At 54.5% G+C, this 18,037-nt stretch overlaps 1 protein-coding gene across 1 annotated transcript in view; it reads right to left on the reverse strand.

Annotated features, from left to right (window-relative positions):
• Nucleotides 1-17,259, reverse strand: part of KIRREL1 (kirre like nephrin family adhesion molecule 1) — a 108,357-nt gene extending 91,098 nt beyond the window's left edge. Inside the window, exon 1 of the mRNA XM_028711212.2 lies at nucleotides 17,047-17,259. Coding sequence (XP_028567045.2) covers nucleotides 17,047-17,104 — 58 coding nt within the window. The 5' untranslated portion in view covers nucleotides 17,105-17,259. The remainder of the gene's footprint in view (nucleotides 1-17,046) is intronic.
• Nucleotides 17,260-18,037: the final 778 nt, after the last annotated feature.

Here is an 18,037-nt window from a genome sequence, read left to right on the forward strand (position 1 = left end):
AGCCAGGGAGGCTCAACCCCACCAAGGACCCTGCGAGGTCCGTTAGGCAGAGATTTAGTGACTGGCCCAGAGTCACCCCCTGAGCTTCAGAGCTGAGTGGAGATTTGAACTCTGGTCTCTCCTGGCCCAACCCTCTAACCACTACACCACACTGCCTCTCCCTTTGGGCTTCCTCACATCCCAATGCCTGGCTTCTCCTTCCTGCAGCAGAAAATTAAGCCAATTCCCAGCCCCTCTCTAATGATTTACCTGCAACCTCCTCCCTTTCTTTCCCCGGCGATGGCTGCCCTTTCCGTCTGACAAGACCCATCCCAGCTTCCTTCCTTCCACGGCGGGTGGGAGGATCAAATTTGCTTTATCATTTAATTGATTCACGTAGGCCTTTCCAAAGAGCCCAATTAACCAGGGAGGCTCCTGATTTATTTATTTTCTGAATCAATACAAGGCAAGATGCAATTGAACATGAAACGATCAATGCAAATAAGCCGGGAGATCCATACAGGTGTGTGCTCAGGGGTGGAGAATTTGTGACCCGCGAAGGGCAGGGGAGAGCAGATCCCAGAGCTTTCTCTCCCCCCCCCCTTACAAGGACCTGCCTCCCCCCACAGCCACAGCATACCCTGAAAGCCCAGTGGGGTGGGTGGAGAGTCCGTGCAGTGTGGTGCAGTGGTTAGAGTGTGGGACTCTGGCCTGGGAGCGCCCAGGATTCGAATCCCCCACTCAGCCATGAAGTTCTCACTGGGTGACACTGGTGCAGTCACTGTCTCTCAGCCGAACCGACCCCACAGGGTTGTTGTGAGGAGCAGAGAGTCACCTGGAGCTCATATGAACGCGAGAAGAGTCTGCTGGATCCGGCCAAAGGGGGCCCACCTAGACCGGCCTCCTGTTCTGACACGGGCCAAGCAGATGGCTCCATGGGAAACCAACCAAAGCAGGATTCGAACACAGAGCCCTCTCTCCTCCTGTGGTTTCCAGCACCAGGCATTCAGAAGCATTGCAGAGCAGAGCCACGGTGTCGATAGCCCTCTCCTCCTCCATGAATTTGTCCGATTCCCTTTCGAAGCCATCCAGGTGGTTCCTGTGACAGGGAGTTCCCCAGATTTCTTTTATGTGGCCTGAAACTTCCAACATTCAGTTTCAATGGATGCCCATGAGTTCTATTACTATGAGAGTTGGTGGCAATCACTTGGAGGAAAAGCCAGCATACAAATGCAATAAAATGATGATGACGATGACGATGACAATAATAATAATAATAATATCATAGAATTCTGGAGCTGGAAAGGAACACAACTAAAGCATGCCAGAGGCTTTATTTTTATTTAATACAAATATTATAATTTATTATTATAATTATTTATTTATTTACGATTTGTGGTTTATTATTATGTATTATTAACCGCAATAATAATAGATGCACAGTGTGGACCAGGGCTTAGATTTTGAGAGCTCCCTTTGCAGAAGTTCCCTCTTCCACACCAGGCGCCCCCCACCCCAGGGCGCAAGGAAAAGCCCCCCCCCCCAGAGTCGCTCTCTGCGGCAGCTCAGGAGGGGGATGAAATTGCCTGGGCTTAGGGGCAGGGAGCATATGCTGGCTTTGTGGCCAGAAGGCCCAGAGTTAAACCCCTTAATCCCCCGGCAGCCTGGCAGGCCCTGCTGGCAGCTTCAGCCCCAATTTCCTTAAGTGGCTTTTAAAGGAGGGTTTAGGGATGGGGATGAGGAGGCAGCTCCTCCTCACAGGGAGCGAAGGCCGGCTGGGATTCGCAGAGCCCCACTGATCCTGCCTGGACACACTTCCCCCAATTCATCGTAGGGTGGCTGGAGACTGGAATGAACCCCCAGCCAGGACACAGCACCCTCTTCTCTCTCACTTAAAGGTAAAGGGACCCCTGACCATGAGGTCCAGTCGTGGCCGACTCTGGGGTTGCGGCGCTCATCTTGCTTTACTGGCCAAGGGATCCAGCGTACAGCTTCCAGGTCATGTGGCCAGCAGGACTAAGCCACTTCTGGCAAACCAGAGCAGCACATGGAAATGCCGTTTACCTTCCCGCCAGAACAGTACCTATTTATCTACTTGCACTTGATGTGCTTTCGAACTGCTAGGTTGGCAGGAGCAGGGACTGAGCAATGGGAGCTCACCCCGTCGCGGGGATTCAAACCCTCGACCTTCGGATCGGCAAGTCCTAGGCTCTGTGGTTTAACCCACAGTGACACCCGCGTCTCAGTTCTCTCTCACTTACATAATCACATAAGCGAAGATTTCGGGGTTCCCAAAGAAGAAGTCATGCTCCATCAGGGACCCGCCCCCAGAAGACCCCTGCACCCCACAGGGGACCAATGAGGAGCCTCTGGGAAGTGGAAGAACAGGGCGGGAGGGTGATGGGAACAGCCCCTTCCCAGAGACTGGCGTTTCAAGGTAGACTGCTTCTGGACACAGAAGCTCTGCTTAGCTAGCAAAGCTAATGGGCCTCAACAGACCTCTCCCCTCTTGCCTGAATCCAAAAGCCTGTCTAAGCCACTGGCTGGTGCCCCATGTTGGGGGGCCAGCAAGTCGCACCAGCTCATTACACGTCGCACAGAGGATGGAGTTCCTTGGTTAACCGCTCTGGGCATTGCCAGGAGGAGAGGAGGACGGAAGAGCCTTTAATAAATGGAAGGCAGGAGAATTTGCAACTGGGGTTGGACTGGACTGCGGCTGTTGGGAGTGCAAGGAAGGGAATCAGGTTGGCCAAATCCCCTCAGTCATGACTCTTAATCCACAACCGAAAAACCTGCCCGGGCTTCTCATCCGAACACACTTGTCCAAGCTGCCCTGGACAAGCCCCCTGAGCAGACTCCCTCGGAAGGTGGCGGACTCTAGAGTCTGCCAGTCGGGCCAAAGTGGACCCGTCTAGTCCAGCCTCCTGTTCTCACAGTGGCCAGACAGATGCCCTAAGGGAAGCTTGCAAGCTGGATCCGAGCCCAAGAGCAACTCTCCCCTCCTCTGGTTTCCAGAAACTGGTACTCAGAAGCATGGCTGCTTCCAGCTGTGGAGCTCTCCTCCTCTGTGAATTGGCCTAATCCTCTTCTAAAGCATCCAAGCTGGTGGCCATTCCTGCCTCCTGTGGCAGAGAGTTCCACAGTTTAATTCTGTGCAGAATATATCTCCCAGCATTCAGCTTCAATGGATTCTAGCGTTAGAAGGGCAGGAAAAGCTTCTCTCTGCCTGTTTCCACTGTGCCACGCATTGTTTTATAAACTTCTATGCTGTCGCTTCTTACTTGCCTTTTCTCTAAACTAAAAAGTCACTGGGGAGTCGCTCCGCCCCCTGGATGACTTTGCCCTGAAACTTTTCAAGCTCCACAATCTCCTTTCTCAAGCGTATTGACGGGATGCCCCTGGGGGTCCTCTCCAACACTGCAATCCAAGGCACATCCAGCTCCTTAGAGTAGACCCACTGAAATGAATAGACCCAAGCTGGCCTTAACTTGGGCCTGGCAGGGGAGAAGATGCTTTTATTTTGGCTTGTGATTGCACTCAGTCCCCCCCACCCCGCATCCTACAAATACGTCCTGCACTTTGCCGACTCCCCCCACTGTTTGCAAGGCACCCCCAAAGGAATGCAAGGAGGCTGCCTTTCCTCACCCCCCAGGCAAGCCCCCTCCCCCCCCACAAGGCTGCCTCTTCCTGCAGCCCCATCTCACCCCTTGATTCTCGCTGCCACGGGTGGCTGAGCTGCGACAATGGCTCCACTCAGCCTGATGGAGGGGAAAGGAATCTGCCATCAACACATCGTTGGACGGGCAGAGGGGGGGACACCCAGGCTGCCATTTTGGAGACGGTCAGAGCACCCCAAGCACGCTCCACTGTTGAGGCCCCACAGGAGTGTCATTGTTGTTTAGTAGTTTAGTGGTGTCCGCCTCTTTGTGACCCCCTGGACCAGAGCACGCCAAGCCCTCCTGTCTTCCACTGCCTCCCTCATGCTGGTAGCTTCGAGAACACTGTCCCACCATCTCATCCTCTGTCGTCCCCTTCTCCTTGCGCCCTCCATCTTTCCCAACATCAGGGTCTTTTCCAGGGAGTCTTCTCTTCTCATGAGGTGGCCAAAGTATTGGAGCCTCAGCTTCAGGATCTGTCCTTCCAGTGAGCACTCAGGGCTGATTTCCTTCAGAATGGAGAGGTTTGATCTTCTTGCAGTCCATGGGACTCTCAAGAGTCTCCTCCAGCACCAGAATTCAAAAGCATCAATTCTTCGGCAATCAGCCTTCTTTATGGTCCAGCTCTCACTTCCATACATCACTACTGGGAACACCATAGCTTTTACTATACGGACCTTTGTCGGCAAGGTGTTGTCTCTGCTTTTTAAGATGCTGTCTAGGTTTGTCATTGCTTTTCTCCCAAGGAGCAGGCGTCTTTTAATTTCGTGGCTGCTGTCACCATCTGCAGTGATCATGGAGCCCAAGAAAATAAAATCTCTCACTGCCTCCATTTCTTCCCCTTCTATTTGCCAGGAGGTGATGGGACCAGTGGCCATGATCTTTGTTTTTTTTGATGTTGAGCTTCAGACCATATTTTGCGCTCTCCTCTTTCACCCTCATTAGAAGGTTCTTTAGCCTTTGCCAAGTTTTCTGCCTGCAAAACGGGGTCCCCCGTGGCCTACCTCGCAGGGGTATGGCAAGAGCAAATCTAGAACCCAGAGATATCTCAGTACAGACTCTCTGGCCCTTGGCACTTAGCCCAGTCGCAGGCCACACACCCTCCTTAAGGACACAGGCCCTTTCCCACACGCCCTTCACATTCTTGAACTGCAGTCATGCCCAGAATTGTAGCATTGGAAGGGACCCCCAGAGTAATCTAGTCCAACCCTCTGCAATGGCAGCAATCACAGCCGCTTTCCTGGGTGGATTGCAGGAACCTCTGTGGAATCTCACTTTATTGTGCAAAGGCAAGAACCAGCCCTGTTGCTCCCCATCCCCACACTGGGATAAAGGTAAAGGGACCCCTGACCATTAGGTCCAGTCACGGACGACTCTGGGGTTGTGGCTCTCATCTCGCTTTACTGGCCAAGGTAGCAGGCGTACAGCTTCCGGGTCATGTAGCCAGCATGACTAAGCCGCTTCTGGTGAACCAGAGCAGTGCGCGGAAACGCCGTTTGCCTTCCGGCCAGAGCGGTACCTATTTATCTACTTGCACTTTGACGTGCTTTCGAACTGCTAGGTGGGCAGGAGCAGGGACCGAGCAACGGGAGCTCACCCCATCACAGGGATTTGAACCGCCGACCTTCTGATCAGCAAGCCCTAGGCTCTGTGGTTTACCCACAGTGCCACCCGCGTCCCTCTCCCCACCGGGATATGGCCCCCCAAATTTCATGGCCACACAGAGCATTCCTCCGGTGATCGGGCAGGTGGTGCTCCAACCATCACACAAGCCCAGTTCAGGATCCCCCCGAACCTAGGACCCTCCTTGCCCATGCCAGGCACACAAAGCAAGAGTGCCTCTGCGCATGTGCAGAGGTGCTTTAGAATCATAGAATCCTAGAGTTGGAATAGACCCCAAGGGCCATCGAGTCCAACCCCCTGCCAAGCAGGAAACACCATCAGAGCACTCCTGACATATGGTTGTCAAGCCTCTGCTTAAAGACCTCCAAAGAAGGAGACTCCACCACACTCCTTGGCAGCAAATTCCACTGTCCAACAGCTCTTACTGTCAGGAAGTTCTTCCTAATGTTTAGGTGGAATCTTCTTTCTTGTAGTTTGGATCCATTGCTCCGTGTCCGCTTCTCTGGAGCAGCAGAAAACAACCTTTCTCCCTCCTCTATATGACATCCTTTTATATATTTGAACATGGCTATCATATCACCCCTTAACCTCCTCTTCTCCAGGCTAAACATGCCCAGCTCCCTTAGCCGTTCCTCATAAGGCATCGTTTCCAGGCCTTTGACCATTTTGGTTGCCCTCCTCTCTGCTTTGGTGCCCCCATCTAGTAATCTCCTCATTTATTAGAATATTATTTATTTCTTGCATTTATATCCCACCTTTTTCTCCAGGGAGTTCAGGGGGGGCGGGTGTGCTTTCCCCCCCTCCCCACAACAGCCTGGCAAAGTAGGCGAGGCTGAGAAGCAATGCCCGGCCCGAGGCTTGCTAAGTCTCAGCGGTGGCGTCCCGCCCTTAGACGGCCTGCCAGACGACACGCGCAGTGACTCACGAGGCAGCCAGCGCCCAAAGGGCCACACACGTCATCCCCTGGCCTCGGGGACCTGTTGACACAGCTGGATTAATCAGAGGAAAGGCTGCAGGATCCGGGTGCCTTGCAGAGGAATCTGCTCACCTGGCCAGCACCCTCCAGCCCCTCTGGGTCTGAGTTGTCCCAGTTCAGAGCCCAGCATGGATGGGAGGGGGGGGGGGGGAGAATGAGCCCCTGTAGCCACACAGCAGCTCTGGTTTGCAGATAGTGTGGTGGATCTGGACCTTTGAGGGTCTTGACTTGACACCCTTAAGTTCTAGACATCATTTGGGAGTTCTAAAGGATTTTCCCTGTGGAAATGCACCAGCGTCACATTGCAAATTTGTCCTAAAGGTAAAGGTAAAGGGACCCCTGACCATTAGGCCCAGTCATGGCCGACTCTGGGGTTGAGGCGCTCATCTCGTTTTATTGGCCAAGGGAGCCGGCATACAGCTTCTGGGTCATGTGGCCAGCAGGACTAAGCCGCTTCTGGCGAACCAGAACAGCACGCGGAAATGCCGTTTACCTTCCCGCCAGAGCAGTACCTATTTATCTACTTGCACTGGTGTGCTTTCAAACTGCTAGGTTGGCAGGAGCAGGGACGGAGCAACGGGAGCTCACCCGTCGCGGGGATTCGAACCGCCAGCCTTCTGATCGACAAGTCCTAGGCTCTGTGGTTTAACCCACAGCGCCCAAATTTATCCTAGTATACGCTTATTGCATTATCATCATCATCATCACCACCATCATTAAATTAGCTGCCCTTCCCCTCCTACCCAAATAATGTAATTTTGCCTAACGTGCACATTGTTTGCAAAGCCATTTTCCCTAACGTAGCATCGTGGAATTGTAGAGTTGGAAGAGACCCCAAGGTCATCTAGCCCAACCCACTGCAGAGATGGAAAGGGGTGCAGCAACACCTGGATTTAGAGCAGAGGCACCCCAGAGCTTCCGGCCTCCAGGACCCACAGCGGAGGGGAGGGGCTAGGACCGGAACCAGTTTGGCACTCTGCACTTCACTCAGAGGCGCTCTTGCCCACTTCAGCTTCTGCTGGGAAACTTGGGCGAGGCTACATTGCAGGCGGTTGGGATGGATGACCTTTGAGGTCCCTTCCAGTTCGACCGTTCCGGGATTCCACACATTCTAGGAAGTTCCCCCCCCCCCCCGGCGAAGGAGAGCCTCCCCCCCCCACCTCAAAGACTTGGGCTGCCCCCTCCAACACAGGCCTGCCCAAACACCGAGGAGACGAGTGCGAGGAGAGTCCCGGGGGGAGAGCCATCCTCCGCCGGATCCGTTTTGACTTGGAAGGAGAGCGGGAGGCGAGTGCGAGGCTGATTGATAGACAGCCATGGCAGCCGGAGATGGGCGGAAAGGGAGATTCGGGAGACAAGCCGAGACGGGCGGCTGGGGAGGCTGCCTGCCTGCTCTTTCCTCTCCCGTCAGCAGGCAGCGCAAACCTTGGGCTGCTCTCCAGAGGTCGGCAGAGGAGGAGGAAAGGCACCGAAAATGCTCCCTTCAATCTCAGAGCCCTCCCTCGACACAAAGGGAGGCAGCGGCGCTCTGCACGAGCTCAGGGGCACCACCCACCCTCACGCCAGTGATTGTGGGGCAGAGTGCTGGCTCTGGAAAGGGAGCCCGGGAACAGGTGGGCTGGTGCAGGGGTAACTGCAATGTTGCCTACACTGACTGGCAGCCTCAGCTCTCCAGGGCTGCCGGCAGGGGGCGTTCCCAGTCCCTCCGGAAGAGGCCACTGGCAAGGGAAGCTGGGACCGTCTGCCACCGAGTGACTGGCCTTCTTCTCAAAGGATGCAAGTTTCTTTTATATATATTAATTTCTATTAGTTCTCCAAATTTTAACAAATCGATCCAAGTTATTTAAATTTAATACAATTAAAAAACAATAATTAGCTTCCCTGCGCCTGCTACAAACATATGTCCATTGCTTCCTGATGTCGCCACTTCATTCTTCTTCTTTAATCACCTTCTTATCCTTCTATTAATTTTAATCCATCCAAGTTTCAAGTCCTCATGATCGTGAAGAATGAACTTTGGCAGGTCCCTATGTTCCTAAGCTATTCTCAAGTAAGGCTTGAGCTGTGTGCTGCACTAGTTAGAGGGTCAGACTAGGGCCCAGGAGAGAGGAGCCTTCGAACCCCCCTACTCAGCCATGAATAATAATAATAATAATAATAATAATAATAATAATAATAATAATAATTTATTATCTGTACCCCGCCCATCTGGCTGGGCTTCCCCAGCCACTCTGGGCAGCTTCCAATAAAGATTAAAAATGTCACACATTAAAAACTTCCCTGAAGCGCCTGCCTCTCAGCCTACCTCACAGGGCTGTTGTTGTGGGGATTAAATAAGCGGAGGAAGAACCATGAATGACACCCCTTAACTGCCAGGGAGAAAAGGCTGGGCTATCTCTGCGATAAATAAATAAGCCAGCATGACCAGTGGTCGGGGCGATGATGGGACTAGTGGGGAAGGCGCCCCACCCCTGACCAGGACCCTAAAGCAGGTGCAGCAAAAATGACGCCCTCCAGAGGCTGTGGGGCTGTTCCTCCAGCCAGCCCTGGCCAGCAGGGCCAATGGTTAGAGACAGCAATGGGTACAGCCGCAGATGTCTGCATTTCCACGCAACTCCCTGGTCTCTAGGGAGCTGAGCTCCTCCCTCTCCCCACGGGAGGAGGGTTTTAATCGGACTCCCCGCCAGCTCCAGATTTAGGGCGGTGCAGGCTAATAACAACTGGGTGCAAAATAATAATAATATTAATAATAATACCTGTTTTATATGGATACCGACTGAGAAGATGCATAAAACGCAACTGTACCAATTATCGTGAAAATAATAGTTGGGGCGGAGGAGCTCAAGATTTAGTCCTTGATCCGGGCGCCATGTTACCAAAGTCCTTTGCTCCTCCTCCGCACCCATTCCCCCCCCCCCCATGTTTTGCATGCCATCCCCCCCCCCGCCTCCGTCTGTTCCCTCCGAGCGAACCCGGCAGGTAAGTGGCAGGCGGTCTGCGTGGGCAGCCCAGGCTGGCAGTTTCCACACAGCACTAATCAATTTGCAGTCAGACTGCTATTATCTCCCGAGTGCCACTCACAATATTTACGCCGCTTCTTACAGGAGGTGGGCAGGAAAACCTCAGAGCGGCGGCAGCGAGAGAGGCTTCCTTGCTACGGGGCCAGGAGATGTCAGAACGTGAGGAGAGCCGGCCGGATCAGGCCAAAGGGGGCCCGTCTAGTCCAGCCTCCTGTCCCCACTCACAGGGGCCAATTGCCCCAAAGAACTTGGGAATGCAGATAGACTGTCTCTGGAGCTGGAGGTTCCACAAGGACCACAGAAGATCCTGGCTGCTGGGTCAGGCCAAAGGGGGCCTGTCTAGTCCAGCCTCCTGTCCTCGCAGGGGCCAACCACAGATGCCTCTTTAGGCAGCAGGATCCGAGCACGAGAGCAACCCTCTTGTCTCCTGTGGCTTCCAAAAACATTGCTTCCTCTTCACTATGGAGACAGGGAATAGCCATTGTGGCTAGCAGTGGCCCTCAATAGCCGTGTTCTCCTCGAATTTGTCCAGTCCTCTGGTTTGGAATTCTGAGAAGCACCTAAATCTGCCCAGAGGTTGTGTTTCTGGGTGGCGCTGTGGGTAAAACCGATCGCATGGTCGGCGGTTCGAATCCCCGCGGCGGGGTGAGCTCCCATCTTTCGGTCCCAGCTCCTGCCCACCTAGCAGTTCGAAAGCACCCCTAAGTGCAAGCAGATAAATAGGGACCGCTTTATAGCGGGAAGGTAAACGGCGTTTCCGTGCGCTGCGCTGGCTCGCCAGAGCAGCTTCATCATGCTGGCCACGTGACCCGGAAGTGTCTCCGGACAGCGCTGGCCCCCGGCCTCTTAAGTGAGATGGGCGCACAACCCTAGAGTCGGACACGACTGGCCCGTACGGGCAGGGGCACCTTTACCTTTACAGTGGTACTGTGGGTTAAACCACAGAGCCTAGAACTTGCTGATCAGAAGGTCGGCGGTTTGAATCCCCGCGATGGGGTGAGCTCCTGTTGCTTGGTCCCTGCTCCTGCCAATCTAGCAGTTCACGTCAAAGTGCAAGTAGATAAATAGGTACCGCTCCAGTGGGAAGGTAAATGGTGTTTCCGTGTGCTGCTCTGGTTCGCCAGAAGCGGCTTAGTCCTGCTGGCCACATGACCCGGAAGCTGTATGCCGGCTCCTTCGGCCAGTAAAGTGAGATGAGCGCCGCAACCCCAGAGTCGGCCACGACTGGACCTAATGGTCAGGGGTCCCTTTACCTTTACCTTACAGTGGTACCTCTGGTTGCGAACGGGAACCGTTCCAGAGCCCCGTTCGCAACATGAACAGAATGCAACCCGTGTCTGCGAGTAGTGATTCGCCGCTTCTGCGCATGACGTTATTTTGAGCGTCTGCGCATGCGCGAGTGGCAAAACCCGGAAGTAACCCTTTCCGGTACTTCCAGGTCGCCGCAGGACGCAACCTGAAAAGATTTAACCTGAAGCAAACGTAACAAAAGGTATGACTGTATTAATTAAATTTTATGGAATAAATGAATGAAATGATATATAGATCAATGCCCCCCCCCAAGTCAATTCTCCGCAGTTATAGCAAGTGGGATAGCTCTGTCGGTGGAGAACGAGGCTCTTAATCCCAGGCTTGTGGGGTTGAGCTCCACTTTGAGTGAAAGATTCCTGCTTTGCAGCGGGGTGGGCTAGATGACCCTCGTGGTCCCTTCCAAGTCTAGAATTCTGTGATTCCGCGATCACCACTGCTTGGTCGCCTAGAAACTTTTCCAATTCATTGCAGGTGACCAGGCAAGAAGCAAACGCTTCCATACGCCATGGAGAAAGAGCGTGCTATCAAAACCAACCTTCTCATCTCCGTCCAAGACCCTCCGCCATGTTAATCCTGGAAAGTGTTTGCCTCTATAGCAGGGTTGCCAACGTTGTTTTCTGCCCTTGCTCCTCTGCAGTTAACAGCTTAACTTTGCTTTGCCAAGGAGAGATAAAGGGATGTTGGGGGAGGAGGTGGAAGCTTCCGCCTCCTAAATTTCCGAGCTCCTAGCTACTGTGAAAAGGCCGAGGAGCAGAGCAGCAAAAGTTGGCAACCCTGCAGAAGAGCTGACCCCATCTGATATCCCCGGATTGCAACATGGGATAGCGTTGGGGGTGTTTACTGAACCCCTGTAAAAAGAGATTGAGTTTTGCTCTGTTTTCAATGGTCTCCCTTCTCTCCACACACACACACACACACACACACACACAAAATTATCTTTAATCTTTTCCGTTTTAAATTTCCCCCATCCTTCCCCCTGAAAAAAAGAGAGAGGAGAAAATGAAAAATAATCCATGCGGACAGAGAGAGAGAGAAAAAAAAAGGCCTCGGAAAATGAATGAATATTTCAATTTGTGACACACCATTGTGGGGAGAAGCCCTGCAGGAGATTGAAAGAGGGTGGGGTGGGGGGGACGGGGGGGGAGGGGGAAGAAGAATGACTTTCATTTAGATAAAATACAGAAAATTATTTAGCGAGAAATGAAGAGTGATGAGGCTCATCCAGCCTCGCCACACAAGCGAGCGCCCAGCCGCCCCTGCCTCCTTCTCAGCCTCAGCCGTATCTGCCCCCCCCCCAGTAAACACTCCCTCATTCCTCAGGATAATTTCAATACATGCGCAGCTCCTTTGATATTCCAGAGATGCACCTGGGGTGGAACCTGGGACCTTCTGCATGCAGCGCAGGTGCTCTAACCACTGAGCTCCAGCCCTCCCTCATAGGGAGCTGCCTTCTCCCCAAGTCAGGGCCTCGGTCTGCCTGCACTGACTGGCAGCCACGGCTCTCCAGGGTTTCTTGCAAGCCCCCCCCCCCCCCGAGATGTGGGAGACCTTCTGCATGCAGCGCAGGTGCCATGGGCCTTCCCTCAAGTCCTTGTGATGATGATGATGATGATAATAATTTATTTATATCCCTCCCTCCCCAGCCAAAGCCGGGCTCAGAGCGACTACCAACAGTAAAATAATACAGCATCTAAAATCATTTCATTACAGTGGTACCTCGGGTTAAGTACTTAATTCGCTCCAGAGGTCCGTTCTTAACCTGAAACTGTTCTTAACCTGAAACCCCACCTTAGCTAATGGGGCCTCCTGCTGCTGCTGGCCAGAGCATGATTTCTGTTCTCATCCTAAAGCAAAGTTCTTAACCTGAAGCACTATTTCTGGGTTAGCGGAGTCTGTAACCTGAAGTGTATGCAACCCGAGGTACCACTGTATAATCACAGGGAAAGTTCTGCCCTTCTGCATGCCCGGCAGGTGATCGGCCACAGAGTCACACCCCCAGATATCTCCCCCCACATCCTTCCCTCTAACACCTGGGACGACCACCAGTTTGCCCCAGTCCAAATGCCTTCTGAACTGGATTCTGACACACAATGGCAATTAGCCACGATTGTTCTGTTCTCCCTCTGAATCGTAAGTGGGGAGAGTTCTGCTTTTGCACTCATGGGGCTTCCTTTTTGGGGCGACTGGTTGGCGACTGTGGGAACAGGAGGCTGAGGAAGAGGAGTCCCCTTTGGCCTGATCCAGAGAGTTTTAAATACCGGCGTGTGTGTTTTAAGCTCATAATGTAGATCCAAGTCCTTCCAACTTTGCGTTCCCAGGCGTCCTCGGACTACAACTCCCATCACCCACGACAACTGAACTGACGCAGGACGATGGGAATTGTAGTCTCACAGCATCCGGGCAGCCAAGGGAGAAGATCTCCAGCCTGGATTATATCTGGCGTAAACCATAGCTACTTTCGCGCGGTCAAGATTGGATCATGCCCTGCGCCTAAACAAGGACCAGGATTCATCAGCATCGGTGGGGCTGACCACCCCATGGAAGCAAAAAAAAAGAGAATTACACACAAAAGGACATCCATCCCTCTGGAACCTCCCCGATTAACACAATTTCTTCTACATGCCTTTATTTCAGAGTAATCCCCCCCCCCAGTTGGTCTCCACCCCCCTCTTCTCTCCTTAAATTGGCTTCAATAGAAAGCTCTCTTTCCGGTGCTGCTCAGCCCCAGAGAATAACTCAGAAAAACCTCCCAAGGGAGGAGGCCTCAGGGAAGTGGGGGGGGGGGGAGAGAAGCAGAAACCCATTTTGGCTCGCTTTGAGGGGTCCCCCTCTCTCCCTGCATTGCAGAGGGGTGGACTAGATGGCTCTGGGGGTCCCTTCCAATTCTGAGGTTCTACGAATCCCACCCCTGCCCCCTCCCGCATTTGAAAATCCCAATTTCTCTCCTTTTCCCCTCCAGGCTATGCAAAGAGGCTGCTGCTCCTCCCCCTCCCCCTCTTTTTAATTATAAGGAATGTGGTCACAGAGGGGAGGAGCTTGACAACTCGGCTCCCCCCCCCCATGCAAAAAATGAGTGGGATCTCAGCCAATGAAGGGCCCAGAGATTTCTACACACACACACACACACACACACACACACACACACACACACAGCTTTCTTCAAAAGAGGATTTTTTTTTGGGGGGGGAGATTATAGCATTTTAAAGAGAAACACAGTTTGGGACCCCCTACCCCATCAGAAGACACCTTTTTTTCCTTTTAGCTAGGGGCTTGAAATATTGCAATAATGGGGCTGCCTCCAATGCTAGCCGTGCTCATGAGTAGACCTACCAGGTTGTATTCCAACTCGGAGAATTGTGGATTTGCAAGGGACCCCTAAAGGTCTTCTAGTCCAGCCCCTTGCAATCCAGCCTCTTTAAAAATCTCCAGTGAAGGAGAGTCCACGCCTTACGCCTTCCATAGGAGTCCCTTTCACAGCCAAACAGCTCAGTTCTACTCAAGAGTAGACCCACCGAAATCGGCGGACCCAAGTTAGTGATTTGCGTATTCCAATTCAATGGGCTTTACTGAACCCCATCCAATGGAATTGAAGGAAATGGCTGTATTAGGTCCATTAATTCCAATGGGTCTACTCAGAGTAAGAGGGTATCAGACCATAAAGAGAGCCTGCTGGGTCAGGGCAATGACCCATCCGGCCTCGGAGGGGCCAACCAGATGCTCCTTTTGGCAAACCCGCTGGCAGAATCTGAACTCAAGACTCCTTTCCACTGCTGCGCATTCAGGAGCATTGCTGCCTCCAGTGGTTTAGGCAGACAAAAGCCACTGGGGCAAACAGCAGCCCCAGATGGGCCTCCTCCTCCTCCATTAATTCATCCAGTCCTCTTTCAAAGCCATCACTGCCTCTGGCAGCAGGGAGTTCCACAGGTTAACCACGCACCATGTGATCCTCTCACAGACGGCTTCAGAGGACCAGAGAGAATCCTCATTATCCTAAAGTCAAGGACGTCGCCGCCACATATCCCCCCCCCCCCAAGAATCTGCACCAGGCCCAAAGCCGCCTTGCCCCCAATCCTGCCAGCCTTTGTGGCGTCCCAGGGTAGACTGCCACTGAAAGGGGAGGCTCTATTAGCATGCTGCAGTGGCGCAAGGAACCTTCATCTTCCTCCGTTCCACAGCAGAAGTGGCCCAAGGCAGACATCCCCGGCCCCGCTCAGCTCTACTCTGCTGGCCTTCTGCAAGCCAAGCACCTTCCCTCTTTCTTTTCAAGGTTTCACCCACCACTGTCCACCTAGTTCAAGCCCAACAGACTCCAGAACAGGCCCCAGAGCTTCTGTACACACAGCACATAGAGGGCTTGGTTGCGGCTGAGAGGACCGCACAGGTATAAACACCCACATATAATAGAGAGGCAGTGTGGTGTAGTGGTTAGAGCATCAGACTAGGGCCCTAGACACAAGAGGGTTTGAACCAGGAATAACAGCTCAGCTGGTAGAGCACGAAACTCTGAATCTCAGGGTTCTGGGTTCGAGTCCATGGTAGGGCGAAAGATTCCTGCACTGCAGCGGGTTGGTCTAGATGACCCTCGTGGTCCCTTCTAACTCTAAGACATCTTCCCACTTGGCCCTGGGTGCGAATTTGGGCCCAGTCTCTATCCTTCTCGGCCTGACCTACCTGGCAAGGTTGTTGTGGGGGTTAAATGAGGGGGGGGGAGACCCAGGCATGCTCAGCTCAGAGAACAAAAGGAGGGATATCAAGGCAAGAGATGAGGCGGGTAAAGGGGTGGGGAACCGACGCCCCCCCCCCCGCAATGCTGCCGAACTACAACGCCCCGCTTCCACCCCCAGGAGTTGTGGGGAGTGGCAAAGTCCCCCCCCCAACAAGCCCTTTGCAACCGCATCCCACCAGGCTGGGGGGGGCGAGGCGCTCAGCCCCCAACCCGAATCTGCAGAGAGAAGACGGCGGAGGTACGGCCATCAGCGCTGATTCAACTGCCCCCCAGCGCCCCCCAACCCGGCACCAGGCGCTCTCGCCACCCCCTCCCTCATTTTCTCTCTCTTCCAGCCCCCCCACCCGTCCCCCAAGTATGGGTCACGACCAGCTCCATCCTCGCTTGCAACGAGCCACAAGTCCATCCTCCACACCAACAGCGCCCCCCAGGACCAAATCTTCTCCGGCGTGCGCCTCGGAAAGAATTCTCCCCCTCCGGCTGGATTGGGAGGCAGGGGCGGGGGGGGGGGAGGTTTGGGTGCCTGGGAAATCCCCCCCCATCCCAACCTCTTCCCCCTCCCCCCCCCACTTCACATCTCCTCCCCCTGACATGTTTTTAAACTTTCCTGCAGGCTCCAAAAATGAAAAGGGGAGGGGAAAAAACACATTTCCCTCCGCCTCCTCCCACTGGGATCCCTCAAACATCGCCCCCCCCCCGCGCGCACCCTGATCGAGTCACTTTCACTTTTTCCATCTCTCTCTCTCTCTGCCCCCCCCCCCTCGCAAATGAAACCCTTTAAAGCCCTTTCGGCCTGAACTTTTTCCCCACATCAGCCAAAAAAACCCCAGAGTTTGGCTTCCAAATGTGGGGCGGGTGTGAGATGGAAGGAGGGAGGTGGGCTCTGTTTTGGGGGTGGGTGGGGAGGGCTGCTGGCTCGTCTCTCTCTCCGGATGGAGGTTACTCGCGAGTCAGGATCTCCTCCACCACCGCCCCGCAATCGCACAGAGTTCAAGGCTCCTTCCTCGCGAGTAACGCGGTCTTTCTAAGGCTGCGGATTGCCTGGGAGCGAGGAGGATCGGGAGAAAACGTGGCTGGATCCGCCGCCTTCCTCGCCCACGATGCGCGAGCCTAGAGGACCGATCCACCGCTCTGATCCCGATCCTACTTTTTTTTTGGGGGGGGGGAGTGGGGGGCTTCATCCAGTTAACTTCGCCCTCGCCCTCCAAACAGGCCCGATCCTTCCCCCCCGATCCTTTAACACACGTTTCGCTCCCGCCTCGGCCGCAGAATCGGGACCCCCGTTTTTAAAATACCTCTCCGCCCAAAAAAACCATCAGCTTCATCGGAGTTTCCCCTCCTGTTTACACCCGTTGCAAATCCGAAGCGGGGCCGAGAGCGACTCTCATTCCTTCCTTCCGCCCCCCCCCCAAACTCCCCTCCTCGGAAGCAACGGCGCTCATCCCCCCATTTCAATCCGACTGCACCCCCTTTCCACGATGAGCATTGCAAATCCAGACCCCCCCCAAAAGAAACAACAACCACCCGTGGGAACGCCTCTCTCCTTTCTGGGGGTGTCCTGGGATCCGCTCCACACTTTTCCTAAATCTCTCCCCCCCCCCGCAAGTTTTTCTCCCCCGGAGGGGAGCGAAAAACCTCGCCTCTCCCCGGCGCGCCACGAACGGAACAAGCCAGCCTCGCTTCTGCGCTGCCGTCGAGGCGCAAAACAAGCGCGAGAAAAGTCTCTCTCCGCTCCGAATCCGGCTCCGGATTTACCTTGGGCGAAAGCGGCGTCGGCTCCCGTGAAGACCCACAGCACGGCCAGGACCAGCATCGCTCCCGGAGGGCCGGCCGGGGTCCGTCGCTCGCTCGGGGCTCCGTCGTCCGCCCAGCAGCTCCGCCACCGCCGCCACCAGCAAGTCCGGCGGGGGACCCGCTCCGCTCCGGCTCCGGCGCCTCTCCTGGTAGCACAAAAGGCGGAGGAAGGAGGAGGAGGAGGAGGAGGAGAGAGGGAGGGAGGGAGGCAGAGAGGAGGGAGGGAGGGAGGGAAGAAGGAGCGCGCCGGGAACCACTTTGGGATGGAGGGAGGAGGAGGAGGAGGAGGAGGAGGAGAGAGCGAAGCAGGCAGCGCCGGGGGAAGGGAGAGAGGCGCTCCGGATTGGCCTCCGGGGGAGGAGCGGGCGGAGGAGGCGCCGAGGCGCAACCCGCTTCTCCGGCCAACTTGGGCAAAGTTCTGGCACGTGTGGACGCGGCTCGGCAGGGGAGGCCCCGATCCGGATTTACTCCCGTGTAAAGGCTCCTCAGAGGGACGCGGGTGGTGCTGTGGGTTAAACCACAGAGCCTAGGACTTGCCGATCAGAAGGTCGGCGGTTCAAATCCCCATGACGGGGTGAACTCCCTGCCCCAGCTCCTGCCAACCTAGCAGTTCGAAAGCACGCCAGTGCAAGTAGATAAATAGGTATTGCTCCGGCGGGAAGGTAAACGGCGTTTCCGTGCGCTGCTCTGGTTCGCCAGAAGCGGCTTAGTCCTGCTGGCCACATGACCCGGAATTTGTATGCCGGCTCCCTCGGCCAGTAAAGAGAGATGGGCATCGCAACCCCAGAGTCGGCCACGACTGGACCTAATGGTCAGGGGTCCCTTTACCTTTATCTTTAAAGGCTCCTCAGGCGTAGGCCTTACAGATGGGGCTGGTGGGGATGGCGGCGTTCTCCAACCCAGTGCCCTCCAGGTGTGAGAATGACAGAAGTGAAGAGACCCACATGGAAAT

This window comes from Podarcis muralis, chromosome 16, assembly GCF_964188315.1.
Source record: "Podarcis muralis chromosome 16, rPodMur119.hap1.1, whole genome shotgun sequence".
Lineage (NCBI taxonomy): Eukaryota > Metazoa > Chordata > Lepidosauria > Squamata > Lacertidae > Podarcis > Podarcis muralis.